Below are 13,074 nucleotides of genomic sequence, written 5' to 3' on the forward strand. Positions count from 1 at the left end.
GGTAGATGATGCAAGACGGGGATTTTTGGTTTATATCTTCTGTTGAAGCTCGAAAAGGTGAGAGGGTCCAATTTCCTATCGCAGAAGCCCTCTTGAACTACCCTTGCCTCGGTCATGCCTGAAAAGAATAGGTGTGTGTGTGATGCCTATAGTTAAGAGAGGTTTGGAAAAGTCTGCCTGCAACCAACATGGATGAAGCTTATTGTGTCTATAGTCTCGCAGCATCGAAACGCTGCAAGTGACTCAGTTCGAAATGATGAGGAGCCTTCGCAAGGCGTTGTCGATGGGGGTTCATCATGAGAATGCCAATACACGGCCCGGTTGTCAGCGGATGTAAACTGTTCCGTTGAGATGGGAATGGATGAGCAACAAAGGACCAGGTGAGAGAACAAGGTCCAAGGTGTCCAGTCCACAGCTCAAGGTGGCTGCATGGGATGGGGTGGGCTTCCCGTGCTGACGATGGGCCAGACTCCCCACGTCTTTGCAGCCTGAACTTATCGTTTGCAATGAGCAATGCTAGTCGGTCTGACTCTAGGGCCATCTGATACCATCGCCAGACCAAGCCGGGTACTAGGACACATGGCTAGCTCCAACGTTCTTTGTCGTCTACCCCCGACCCCCATAGGGCTTTCTCTCATTCTGCCCTGAAGGTGGAGCTGTGAGATGCGAGGAACCTGCCCGGAAAGCTGCTTTCCCTTCATTGCAATGCCTGATAGTCGGTGCCAATAGGAGTTTAGAGTGGACTTGAAGCGTAAAGAGCTGTAATGGTTCACAAAGCCTGGTTGGTGCCGGATCCACCGAAGCGATCGACTGCAGAGTTGCAGCGCTAAGACCAATACCAGGATTAGAAGCATCAGCAGTAACAGCACCAAGACGCCGGTAGTGGTGGCGGGTGTGGAATGGCGGGTGTGTGAGAAGGGGATCAAATGGGCTAAACGGCGAAGCACACCAAACATGCAAGCTAGCAAGGCGTCGTTGAACCACTTTTGGCAAATGGTAACTCCGCTGGTTCCTGGCCAGGGTCTGAGCTAAGCCGAATCGATGGGCTCATCTTGCAGGTCAGGTCAGGGCAGGGCCAAGGAACATTCTTCCAGGGCGGATGTGGACACATGGCGGATATGGCGGGCATGGCGGGTGTCAGCGCGAGCCGCATCGTTTTCATGGGTGGGAGCAGAGCCCGGCAGGATTACGGAAGCGCGCCGCGGAGGCTTGCGGCGTTTCTCTGGCGGTGTTTCTTGACGGTATTTCTCTGCTGTGCATGCGCATAAGCCCGCTGGCAAATGGCCAGGGCTGGGGCGATAGAATAGACGCGCTAGGCATCTGTTCTCGTATTCGAGCGATTCGTGGCCTTGCCTAGCCGAGTCAAAAAGTTGCCGTTGATTTGAGTTGAGTTGAGTCGAGTCGAAGGACCTTTTGGTAGGTTGTCTTGGCCCTGTAATGCAAATACTGGACTCCGTTGCATCAATCCAAATAACGATTCAGTTACTGGAAGCGGCAACTTTCTCCACGCCAGCCCCACGCCGCTCCAAAGATACTGACCCTTGCAAGTTCCTGGTTTGGTGCCATGCCGTGCAGGGAAAAGATGGCGATGATGGGGGATGGCGCAGAAAAGATGCGAGGCGGCCAATGGGAGTCGCGGTCGCCGGATATCCGAATTGAACCGTTGCGTTGTGCGCAAACAAGCGCCCCTGCGCGCTTAGACAGGGTTAGACGCAGCACAGCCACGCAATTAACCGCGATGGTGGCTAGGGGAGGGGCTGGAGGCGCTAGTAGAGGGCTGAAGTGGAAAAGTCTCCGACCGCCGCTAACCTGGAGCCCGCCTAAACTCGAATGATGCACAGCACCAGCTCGGGGTACCCCGTAAGCACGCATCACAGTGATGTGAGTTCATGAGACGTAAAGTCTGCCTCGCCTGAGCTCGTGCTCCTTTCGGATCTATCCTCTTCCGCGCGTCTACGCGCCTATCACAGCTCGAATCCAACAAGCGCCAAAACCCACGCGGGAGATGGAGCCGGTAGCTCGCATCCGGGCTGAGTCATGCCTTTTTAGGCATGCAAAGAGGGTTGTGAGGCCTCGCGCTTGTTTGGACGACAGCCTGGAGTTGTGTCGCCGGTTGTTTGTTTCGACGAGTTTGCACGCACACGACCACACTTACACACCAGGCGCAACGTCATTGGGGTCGGCTCTCGCAGGCGCTACGGAGGAGCTGTCCCATCTACCAATGCATAAATACCGGCACCTTTGTCCAGCTCATGCAAGATGATGCCGGCAGCACAGATGCTCTCCGGTGTGCGGCTGTCGGGGGGCGGCCGTCGCGGCCGTGGTGTGCGAAATACGGACGTCTGCCTTGCATGACCTAACAATTCCGCCCGTGTTATTCCACAATACTCAACGCTCCATACTGCCCCTCTGCTCGGGCCGGAGTGACATCTAGGCGGCAAAGATAAAAGGTTTATTGCCTACTACCTTTTACTATACTGGTAAGCTTCTCCATGACTGGGTCCGTGAACTCCTTGAGCAGTCAATCTCGCTTCACTCGGTGCTGTTTCGGCCGAGGCAGTTTCTCCCTTTACTCTGCCGCCTAACCCTTGCTGAAATTATTTCCAAGCCCTTATTACTAACAATATTATTTTTATCCCCCTTCGAGAATTAATATAGAACGCTGGATCGCCGGTTGTGGGTGCAGATGCCTATTAATTAGCTAGGGAGAGCAAATATTGCAGCAGCAGGGGTTCAGCACTTTATATGAGCTGCCGACCTGCCACGATTGCCCAATGCTCACTCCTCGTTAATTGGGACAATCTCGGTCGCTTTGCAAATACTACTTCTAGTATTATCGCTACTACTAGTAGTAGGACTAGAATGTTGTTTGTCTCTGCCAGCACGACAACCATTTGGCCTGGGCTGTTTGTTTCGTTTCTGGTGCGACCGGCGGGGCCTGGGTCTGCACCGAGCCATAAAAGCATGGCCCTAGCACGTTCGACTTCTCCCTGAGTGCACCAACTGGCATCAATTTTGCTTACTCGTATGCTTATTACATCAAATGGTTTCACATTGGGTGGTTTTATTAGCGCTATGATACAAGCTTCATCTGCTGTGCACGGGCAGATGCGCGCTGAAAGAGGAGAAACATCTGGCAACAGTAGGACATTTAGCAGGTAGGTATGGTTTCACAGTGGCCTTGATACAACATCGGTAAGCAGGTAGACAATATGGCGTCATATTCAGGTAGAGTTAGTTTGAGAGAAAGAAGAGCGAGAAACAAAACATAAGAACACGAAAAAGATAGGGAATAAGGGAAAAGGGAAAACAACATCAGCAAACAGCAAACGGGCATCATCACTGCAGATCCCCATTCAAGTGGGCAACCCCGTTGTCACGGTACTTCAGCTCCCATCATTAATTTGCTGTGCTCCCTCGTATTGTCCCTTGTTTGTGACCTTCGGCCATGGCCGTCCAGCTTCCAATTAGATCCAAGATGTGCTCTCAGTGCTGCCCAATCCGGCTAGGCGCTCTGAGGCTATGCACTCCTGTTTCAACTTGGGGAGTGCGGATCCCTCCAGGGGATGCAGGTACCATTACTTGCAATTTACAGCGCTGCAGGCACCGCTACAGGTACCTGACAGAAGCCAAGGGACCGCTACAGCAACCGGCACGGTCCCTGAAATGCACGTGATTTCAGCTGTCACTCCCCCTGCCTGCAATTTCGCCATGGCGCAGCTCAAAACTGCCGTCCTTTCTCTCATCAACTTTCTTTTTGGCCTCGACATTGCAAGCCTTCTCATTCTTAGCATTGCCTCGTTTTCTTGTTGCGACGTTCATTTTCTTGTCCACAGACGTTCTTTCATTTAACACTGCCCAACACGGCCCAATAGACTCACTCAATCGCTCTTTAGCTACTTTGCTCGTCGCACATCACGCTCTTTGCACTGCATCAGTAACATTCAATCAATACATTTCACCATGAAGCTGTCTTCGACCATCGCGACTGGTGTTGCCCTTGCGGCCGGTGTTTCTGCTGGACAGAAGAACTACCTCGGCTTCAACTCCGGCAACACCCTTCCCGACGAGTCCGCCAAGTTCGAGAAGGACTTCTTGGCCGAGTTCACCACCGCCCAGAAGCTTGTTGGCGCCCCCGGCACCTTCAACGCCGTCCGACTCTACACCAACATCCAGGCCTACTCCACAAACACCCCCATCGAGGCCTTTTCAGCCGCCGTCAAGACCAAGACCTACATCCTCCTCGGTGTCTGGGCCTCTGGCACCACCAACATCAACAATGAGCTTGCTGCCCTGACCGCTGCCGTCAAGCAGTTCGGCACCGACTTCACCGATCTCGTCATCGGTATCTCCATTGGTAGCGAGGATCTGTACCGTGACTCAGCCACCGGACGAACCAACAAGGCTGGTGTCGGCAACGGCCCCCAGGAGATTCTCGGCTTCATCAACGACTACAAGAAGGCCTTTGCCAACACTCCCATGGCCAGCGTCCCCATTGGTCACGTCGATACCTGGGATGCTTGGGTCAACGGCACCAACAAGGTTGTTCTCGACGCTGTCGACTGGATTGGTGTTGACGAGTACCCCTTCTACGAGACCGGCAAGGGCAACGACATTAGCAACGCCGGCAAGCTCTTCGACGCTGCTTACCAGACCACCCTTGGCGTTGCCAATGGCAAGCCCGTCTGGGTTACCGAGACTGGCTGGCCCCTGACCGGTCCCGACTGGGACGAGGCCAAGCCCAGCGTCGCCAACGCCAAGTCGTACTGGGACCAGATTGGCTGCCAGAGGCTGTTCAACAAGGTGCCCACCTTCTGGTACAACCTGCGTGACTCCAACCCTGCCAACCAGGTCAAGTTCGGTATCAGCCAGAGCCTGTCCTCTACTCCCTCATTCGACCTGACCTGCCCTCCCGAGTCCTCGGAGTCCTCCAGCGCCATCACTAAGCCTACCGGCAAGTCTTCTTCCACGGCCACCACTCTCGTCCACGCCACCGGAACTCCCTCTCCTGTCAAGAGCGGCTCTGACGACAGCTCTTCCAACAACGCTGGAGGTTCCAAGTCTAGCAACGGCGATTCTTCCAGCACCACATCAGGCGCCCCTGCTGCTACCACCACCAGCGCTGCTGCCGTGACCCGATTCTCTGGCGCTGCCATTGCCGGTGTGGCCCTGATCGCCGGTGTCCTGGCCTTGTTCTAAGCATGAAGATGTTCTTGTAAATAGGGGTTCGTACTTTGAGGAAGATAGATGTTGATGGGTTTCTTGGGAAATAGAATAAACCAACGATAGACTGGTTTTTTGACAATAAATGCTTGGCTATAATTTTTTTTTAAAACAATAATCTTTTTTCACCATTGTCTCCTAGTACGTCTCGTTCGATGTAGATCAGCATCAGTACCTCAGTTTTGGAGATGCGAACGAGCAGAGTTTGAAATAAAAAATGAGGCTTCTTATCATTTTCCCCTATTATACTATGCTAAATCTATTTCTACTTTTACTAAACTAAAATCAACGCTATTGCCATACATATCCATACATCCAACGCCCAATTTAGAGAGGAGACACGCACATCCACGAAATCTCTACCTGTAGAGATTATACAGCTGTGCTTCTTATTCTTTTTCTTCCATCATACACATACAATTTGGCTGTTCATCTAGACAGTTCCGGTGCGGAACAGCTCCAGGTGCTGCTTCTCAAGGCTGACGCCCTTCTTGAGCAGCTCAGCTCGCGTCTGGATCATCCACTCCTCAGGACCGCAGATGTAGTACTCGGCAGAGGCATCGCTCACAGGCAGCACTCCCTCAGCCTCGAGGGTGTCCAGGCTAATGCGGCCGGCGTAGTCGTACTGCTGGCCCTTGACGTCGGCGTCGCTGACGTTCTTGATGAAGATCTTGGTGGACAGGTTGCTGTGCTTGGCGTCAGCCTCGCGGATGTGCTTGCCGTATGTCACGGCTCCAGAGTGTCGAGCACCGTGGATCCAAGTCACGGGGCGAGCACCCTGAGACGAGTTGTCAAGGATGGTGTCGAGGATGGATAGTAAGGGGGTAACGCCAACGCCGGCAGAGAGCAGCACGATCGGGGCGGTCACGGGCGTGTCAGAGGCGCTGAAGGTGAACTCGCCGTGGGGAGGGCTGAGCTGGACCTTGTCGCCGACCTTGTACTGCTCGTGCAGGCGCTGAGAGACGAGGCCGGCGATCTTGCCGGCGGCGAGCTCCTCGACGGTGTACGAGTCGACGTCCTTTTCCTTCTTGACGGTGACGCGGTACTGCTCGGCGCTCTGGTGGGGGGCCAGGCTGAGGCTGAACTGGCGGCTCTGGAACAGGCCGTTGAGCTCCGGGATGGGGATCTGCAGGCTGACGTACTGGCCGGGCAGGAACTGAGGGAGCAGGCCACCGTCGGAGGGCTTGAGGTAGAAGCTGGTGATGCCCTCGGCCTCGTCCTCGCGGCGGGCAATGGTGAAGTCGCGCCAGCCCTGCCAGCCAGCCTCGCTGTAGAGCGTCTTCTCGCGCTGGATGAAGATGTCGGCCAGCAGGCCGTAGGCAATGGTCCAGGCCTGCTCGATCTCCGGGGTGAAGGCGTCGCCGAGGATCTGCTTGAAGGCGCCGATCAGGTACTTGCCGACGATGGGGTAGTGCTCGGGCTGGATGAAGAGCGAGACGTGCTTGTGGGCGATCTTCTCGACGGCTCCCGCGATGACGCCCAGGTTGTCGATGTGGGTGGCGGCGGCGAGGACGGAGTTGGCGAGGGCGGCTTGCTGGGCGCCGGTCTGCTGGTTGCGCAGGGAGAAGTAGTTCTTGAGCTCTGGGTGGGCGGCGAGCATGTTGGCGTAGAAGGTGGTGGTGACGGTGGTGCCGTGCTCGCGGATGATGGGCACGGTGGACTTGATGATGGCGATCTGCTCTGGGCTGAGGGCGGCCATGGTGATGGTGATGTTTGGTTTTTTGGTGTTGCGGTGGATGTGTGGTCTATTAGTTGCTGGAGTTTTGTTTTATACTTGAGAGACACGGGATGGGTGCGAATTGATGTCTGCCTTCTCTGCCGTGTTGTCTCACTTTTGGGTTCCTGATTATTATTTCCAAGGTTTGTTTTTTTCCTTCCTTTTTTTCGGGTGTGTGTGCTGGCAATAGCCTATTGGTTTTGTTCCGTGTGGCTCTATAGTTCTATACGGAGTCTAATAGAGGTCGCAAGTCTATAACAAAGACGGGGAAAAAAAAAAGAACAATTGATGTTGTTGTTATCGTGTGTTGATGATCCGAATAATAAACCCAGAAATCATCACGACAGCGTCATTCCCTTATATATCCATCCTAACCAAGAACAAAAAATCTCTTCTAGTCTTTTCCACGCTGCATCTCCATTCTGTTCAGAACGTCTCCGCGCATCTGCAGGCGCAGCCTCTTTTGCGCTTACACACGCAAGCGCTGGGGGGCAGACCAATCCGATAGCCGCCATTACACCAGCCCGGAGATCCGGAGACGCTGGATTCACGCCGCGCCCGGTTACTTTATAAGAAACCTTTCGGAGGACCCTTTTTTTTTTTTTTCACGCTCCTGGTCCCTGGATTTTTTGCATTGCGCATGACGGGCTCCACTGCGGACTTGGGTGGGCTGATATTTGGAAGATGTAAGGACGGAACGGAGCGGCGCACATGGAAATAATCGGAATGCTTTTTTTTTTTTTTTTTTTTTTGTTATACAGGATTAGTTGAGTACAGGAGGTACCCGGTTGAGAGCTGAACTAAGGAGAACACGGTGGTGCGATCCGGTTTTGCGGCAAAAGAGAAAGAAGAATAAGACGCAAAAAGAGTCATGGAACCCATCGATCATACGAGTTTTCGTCAGGCGTGAGAAATAGCCTTGGGAGTTTGATTTGGAGCATATCCGCGGAGACTGAGGTTTCTACTGTTCTTCATTTTTTTACGTTTGAGGTTATCTTGATTTGTCTTTCTGACGTGATGTGACGGATGAGTCGATGTTTAGTTATTGCTTGATCACAGCCAGCTAGCAGTGGGCACACGGATTCTTTCACTGTACTTTTCGGTTTCTCTTTCTGTCTCTTCTTTCCTTTCTTAGTATTGCTTTATATTCATTCTAGATTCCAGTATTTCTTTTCTTTTTAGACAGTTGATTGTATGTCCTGTACATATTCAACTGCCGGCTTGTTACTATCTACTGTCTCTATTTGGCATCGGTATAGTAAATTGTCTAGAATACTAGGTACTTATGCAGGTGCTCACCCGGACTTCTTCGGAGTGACGTTATCCCACCATTCAACGGCTGTCTAGCCCGGGCGAGCGATTGACCCCGTACTTTATGCCTCTCTGCAAGCTATATAAACTTATTGTGTTGTTATCAGCTTTCAAGTGGGCCTCTTTGAGCCCTAGCTGAAGAATTGCTTTCGATGTGATCAATTAAAATCCTGGTTTGCGATAGTGCAGGGTATGCAAGCATGCAGTATCGAGTGTGGAGGATCGGTTAGACCCCGGATTCGAGCTTGTAAGCTCACAGTCAGAACTCTTTTGCTTGGTGCCAGTTGGCATCTTTCAGTCGTAAGAAAAGTCAAAAAAGAACAAATCACATGGGGAATACTATTTTTGTCAATACAGGATACATGCAGCATCGATAAACACTCTTTTCGCTGGCAGCACTGCTGACATAACAAATGATGCTCTCTGAAATCCTAGGCCTAATGCGTCAAGCTTGCCCACCGATAAGCTGATAAAGCTTCTGCTTAGTCATCTTGGAACGGGGAAAGGTGGCCGTTGACGACATCCAGCCCACCAAGCTGCTCCAAAGAGGCATCCAGCTATGAACACCACATAAGCTGCCAATATGCGACGCTCACTGCAATCGGCCCTGCTGCTGGGCCTGTCGTCGCTCGTGGCAGCTGTCTACAAGGACGAGGTTGGCCAAATCGACTTCCACCACGCCCTCGTCGGCCTGCCCCAGAGCGAGACGACCTTCTTCCACCGGCCCAAGAAGGACGAGAAAGCGAGTCTTCTATATACACTCAGCGATGTTGGAGTCCTGGGCGCCGTGAACCCCAATTCGGGCGCTCTTGTTTGGCGACATCAGATTTTCCCGGGCATCTCCCATGGAGGCGGCCACCTGAGGGCCCCCGAGGGCGAGAACTGGATAATTGCTGCACATGGCCAGCAGGTCCAGTCGTGGGCTGCGCTGAGCGGCAGGAACCTGTGGCAGACCGAATTCAATGGCCAGGTCAAGGATCTAGAGGTTATGGAGCTGACTGAGAGCGCGAGAAAAGACGTCCTCGTCTTGTTCGAAGAGGATGGCGTCACGGTTCTGCGCAGGCTGCACGGCGTTTTGGGAACCGTGGTTTGGGAGTTCCGCGAGGTCTCCAAGGATATCCCTCTCCAGGTGTCCACCAGCCTCTCTAATGTCTATGTCATCAGCCTTCACGGATCCCCCTCTTCCTACAGCTTGAAAGTCACCTCGTTGGAGCCCGCCACGGGAGGACGAGTTGACCACTTGACGGTTGGCACCAAAGGCGATGTCCAGGGACCGCAGGATGTCATGTTTGTCGGCGCAAACTCGGCTGCTCCAATTCTGGCATGGGCCAGCAACGATCTGGCCAAGCTCAATGTGCACATCCTGGGCACAAAGTCCAAGCAAGACTTTGCGCTCCCCGCGGATACCGTCTCCGTCGAGATTCACGCCCCGCACTTGACCCAGTCTCAGCCTCACTTCTTGGTTCACACCCGTACCACCACTGGCAACAAGGGCGAGGTCTTCCATACCAACATTAAGTCTGGCCAGATCACCAAGGCTTATGAGCTTCCCCTGCTCCCTGGACTTGGCGCGTTCTCTACCAGCTCCGAAGGCGCCAATGTCTACTTTACTCGCGTTACCAACGACGAAGTCCTCGTGGTTTCCTCCGACTCTCACAGCGTCTTGGCTCGTGATCCTCTCAAGTCCGACGCCCGCGTTGAGGCCGTTCACGCCGTTTCCGAGGTCATCAAGAAGGCCGGTGGCAAGGAGTTTGCTATCCGATCTGCCACCGTTACCAAGTCTCAGGACTGGGTGCTGATTCGAAACGGTCAAATCGACTGGACTCGCTCCGAGGGCCTCAGCGGCGCCGTTGCCGCGGCCTGGGCTGAGATCCCTGAGGCCGAGAACTTGGCCAAGGTACTGGCCGAGGAGGCACACACCAACCCGTTGGACGCCTACATCCACCGCCTTACTCGCCACATCAACGATCTCCAGTATCTTCCCGAATACCTTGCTACTATCCCAACTCGAATCATTGAGAGTGTTACTGGTGGCGCTGTTGTAGTGTCCAAAACTACAGGTCTTCACCGTGACTCGTTTGGCTTCAACAAGATCATCATCGTCGCCACCCGCCGTGGTCGATTCTATGCCCTAGACACCGGAAACCATGGCGAGATTGTTTGGTCCGCTGATGTGTTCCCTCAAGCTCCCGGTTCTACACTGGATGTGAAGGGTATCTTGGTCAATGATTCCGAAGGCACAGTCACAGTTCGCGGCGCCAATGGCGAGTATGCTGTTATCAAAGTGGCCGATGGACAAGTTGTCGAGTCTCAATCCGGCAACGACTTGGCTGCCGTCTCTGCTACCGCCGTAATTGAGAGCGAGGGTAGCAAATGGCTGCTTCCCCTTGGACAGGACAGAAAGCCGACGGGCGATGCCCTGAAGGATCTTACTCTTGACCAGACCATTGTTATCCGAGAGGACGACGATTCCATCAAGGGAGTCAAGTTCATCAGCCAAGATGGCGAAATTGTCAAAAATGAGATTTGGCAGCTCCAGCTGCTCCCCGGCCAGAAGATTGCCAGCATTGCCAAGACCCCTGCTCATGACCCAATTGCCTCCATCGGCCGTGTGTTGGGAGACCGAAGCGTCAACTACAAGTACCTGAACCCCAATGTCGTCATCATTGCTGCCATCGACACCGCTGCTTCAGCCCTTTCTGTCTATCTCTTAGACACGGTTACCGGCCAGCTGCTTGCATCCCAAGTCCACGAGGGTGTGGATGGCGACAAGGATATCTCATGTACACTGTCGGAGAACTGGTACAGCTGTGCTTTCTTTGGACAGTATACCCTAAACGATGGCACGGACCGCGACATCAAGGGATACCAGGTTGTCGTGTCTGACTTGTACGAGTCGCCCGCAGCCAACGACCGTGGTCCTTTGGGTGATACAGAAACATTTTCGCCCCTGGATCCCGTTGATACTCCAACCGGCGTGCCTCTTCCATGGGTTGTTTCCCAGACATGGATCCTGTCGGAGCCTCTGAACAACTTGAGCGTTACCCAGACACGTCAAGGTATCAGCAGCCGACAGCTCTTGGCTTACCTGCCCGAGTCTCACGCTATCCTCGGCATCACTCGCCATGGTATCGACCCTCGTCGACCTGTTGGCAGAGACCCATCTGCAGCAGAGATTGAAGCTGAGGGCCTCGCCAGGTATACGCCTGCCATCTTTATTGATGGGCGGAATCTGCTTAGCCACGAGCGGGATGTTGTTGGTGTTAGGGGCATCGTGACCACGCCGGCCGTGGTTGAGAGCACGAGCTTGTTGGTAGCATATGGTATTGACATCTTTGGAACTCAGATTTCGCCGAGCGGCCAGTTTGATATTCTGGACAAGGGATTCAACAAGGTCACTTTGCTTGCTACCGTATTGGCGCTCACTTGGGGAGTCGTGCTGTTGGCACCTATGGTATGTGTACTACCCTTTTCGAAGCAACGAAGACTTCGGGACGATAACTGACTTGTTACGCAGGTTCGGAGAAAGCAGATTAATCGGATGTGGGAAGCATTTTTGTAAGAAAGGAACACGACGATGTGATAGAGAGGATAAATCACGGATACCACATGCTGGATTTATAATTAGGTGGCGCGCGCGCGCATTTGCTTTGGGGGCCTGCGCTTTAATGTATATGAACAATGAAAGAAATGGAAGGAATATTTGGATGACAAATTTTTAATGAAGCTCTATTTGTTTTTGCTTTGGTCTATTCATCGCTCGCTCTAACTAATGTCATTACCACGCCTAGGCCTCGGGCCAGTTACCAGTGAAGGCGATACAGCTCCCGTTGGCACTCTGGCCAATGCCATCCTCGCTCAGGAACGCCACGTATCTTGCTACATGGTCGACTGGCACGTTGTTCATCTGGGGATGCGCCGCCTTGACGGCCTTGAAGCCCTCGACGTTCATGCCCGCGGCGAACGCATCGCTAATGTTGGTCTCGGTCATGCCGCCCGGCTGTAGCGCAACCGAGTAGATGCCCTTGGGGCCATAGAAACCCGCCGTGTGCTTGGTCAGCGCAATGAGCCCGTGCTTGGACGCAGTGTAAGCTGCTCCAGCGGTGAGGCCCGAGAAGGAGGCCGTGGAGCCGATGTTGATGATGAGGCTGCCCGGTTTGCCGGCTTCCTCTACGCTGGCTTGCAGGTGCGGCAGGGCGTACTTTGTGACGAGGAATGATCCGGTAAGGTTGACGCCGAGGATGGCATCCCACATCTTCTTGTCGCAGTCGCCGACGGGGTCGAACTTGTCCATGATGCCGGCGTTGTTGATGACGATGTCGAGGCGGCCGAAGTGGGCTATGGACTTTTCGATCAGGGCCTTGACGGACTCTTCGTCGGCGACGTTGGCCTCGAGGGCGAGGACGCGGTCTTTGGAGTACTTTTCTGAGAGCTCGGATGAGGCGGTGGCGAGGCGGGATGGGTTGATGTCGCAGATGGTGACGCTGGCGCCGCGGGAGAGGAGGGTCTCGGCGATGGTACGGCCAAGACCGGCGGCGGAGCCGGTAACGAGGATGACTTTGGAGGTGAGAGACATGATGCGTATTATGATGAAGATGGTTCAAGAATGACAGAATACAGAGGGAGGATGGGAGGGTTGAGAGAGGGCATATATGGTGTGTATCAATGGTTACACACAAAACCAATGCTGGCAGTTCCCCCCTTCATATACACAAACCCAGTCCGCAGTTCTCCAACTCCCCGTTTCCCGCCCAGCCCAGTTTCTGCCTGCCAGCCTCGTCGAAAGAGGATCAAACAGGCAAAATCCGGCTCCCGCCCTGCCT

At 53.7% G+C, this 13,074-nt stretch overlaps 5 protein-coding genes across 5 annotated transcripts; 2 read left to right on the top strand and 3 right to left on the bottom strand.

Moving 5' to 3' along the window:
- Positions 1 to 164: 164 nt before the first annotated feature.
- Positions 165 to 1,057, bottom strand: M431DRAFT_230208 (hypothetical protein). The gene has a single exon (XM_024913634.1). It carries the CDS (start codon positions 954 to 956, stop codon positions 495 to 497), a length of 462 nt encoding a protein of 153 aa, XP_024771617.1. The 5' UTR covers positions 957 to 1,057; the 3' UTR covers positions 165 to 494.
- Positions 1,058 to 3,963: 2,906 nt separating this feature from the next.
- M431DRAFT_49445 (glycoside hydrolase family 17 protein) lies at positions 3,964 to 4,953 on the top strand (the record flags this gene model as incomplete). The annotated part of the gene is made up of 1 exon (XM_024917251.1): positions 3,964 to 4,953. A coding segment is annotated over one exon (990 nt), but the record flags the coding sequence as incomplete, so codon positions are not given.
- Positions 4,954 to 5,656: 703 nt separating this feature from the next.
- M431DRAFT_8244 (hypothetical protein) lies at positions 5,657 to 6,922 on the bottom strand (the record flags this gene model as incomplete). The annotated part of the gene is made up of 1 exon (XM_024923170.1): positions 5,657 to 6,922. The coding sequence occupies one exon, from the start codon at positions 6,920 to 6,922 to the stop codon at positions 5,657 to 5,659; it is 1,266 nt and encodes a 421-aa protein (XP_024771619.1).
- Positions 6,923 to 8,834: 1,912 nt separating this feature from the next.
- Positions 8,835 to 11,813, top strand: M431DRAFT_92762 (hypothetical protein; the record flags this gene model as incomplete). Its single annotated transcript, XM_024924400.1, has 2 exons — positions 8,835 to 11,705; positions 11,769 to 11,813. The coding sequence occupies 2 exons, from the start codon at positions 8,835 to 8,837 to the stop codon at positions 11,811 to 11,813; spliced, it is 2,916 nt and encodes a 971-aa protein (XP_024771620.1).
- A 225-nt stretch (positions 11,814 to 12,038) lies between these two features.
- Positions 12,039 to 12,827, bottom strand: M431DRAFT_92832 (hypothetical protein; the record flags this gene model as incomplete). Its single annotated transcript, XM_024924407.1, has 1 exon — positions 12,039 to 12,827. The coding sequence occupies one exon, from the start codon at positions 12,825 to 12,827 to the stop codon at positions 12,039 to 12,041; it is 789 nt and encodes a 262-aa protein (XP_024771621.1).
- Positions 12,828 to 13,074: the final 247 nt, after the last annotated feature.

Source organism: Trichoderma harzianum (assembly GCF_003025095.1).
Source record: "Trichoderma harzianum CBS 226.95 unplaced genomic scaffold M431scaffold_11, whole genome shotgun sequence".
Lineage (NCBI taxonomy): Eukaryota > Fungi > Ascomycota > Sordariomycetes > Hypocreales > Hypocreaceae > Trichoderma > Trichoderma harzianum.

What these genes read in the sequence shown, in the direction of transcription:
- M431DRAFT_230208 (XM_024913634.1), bottom strand. Translation starts at nt 956, where the DNA reads ATGTTTGGTGTGCTTCGCCGTTTAGCCCATTTGATCCCCTTCTCACAC.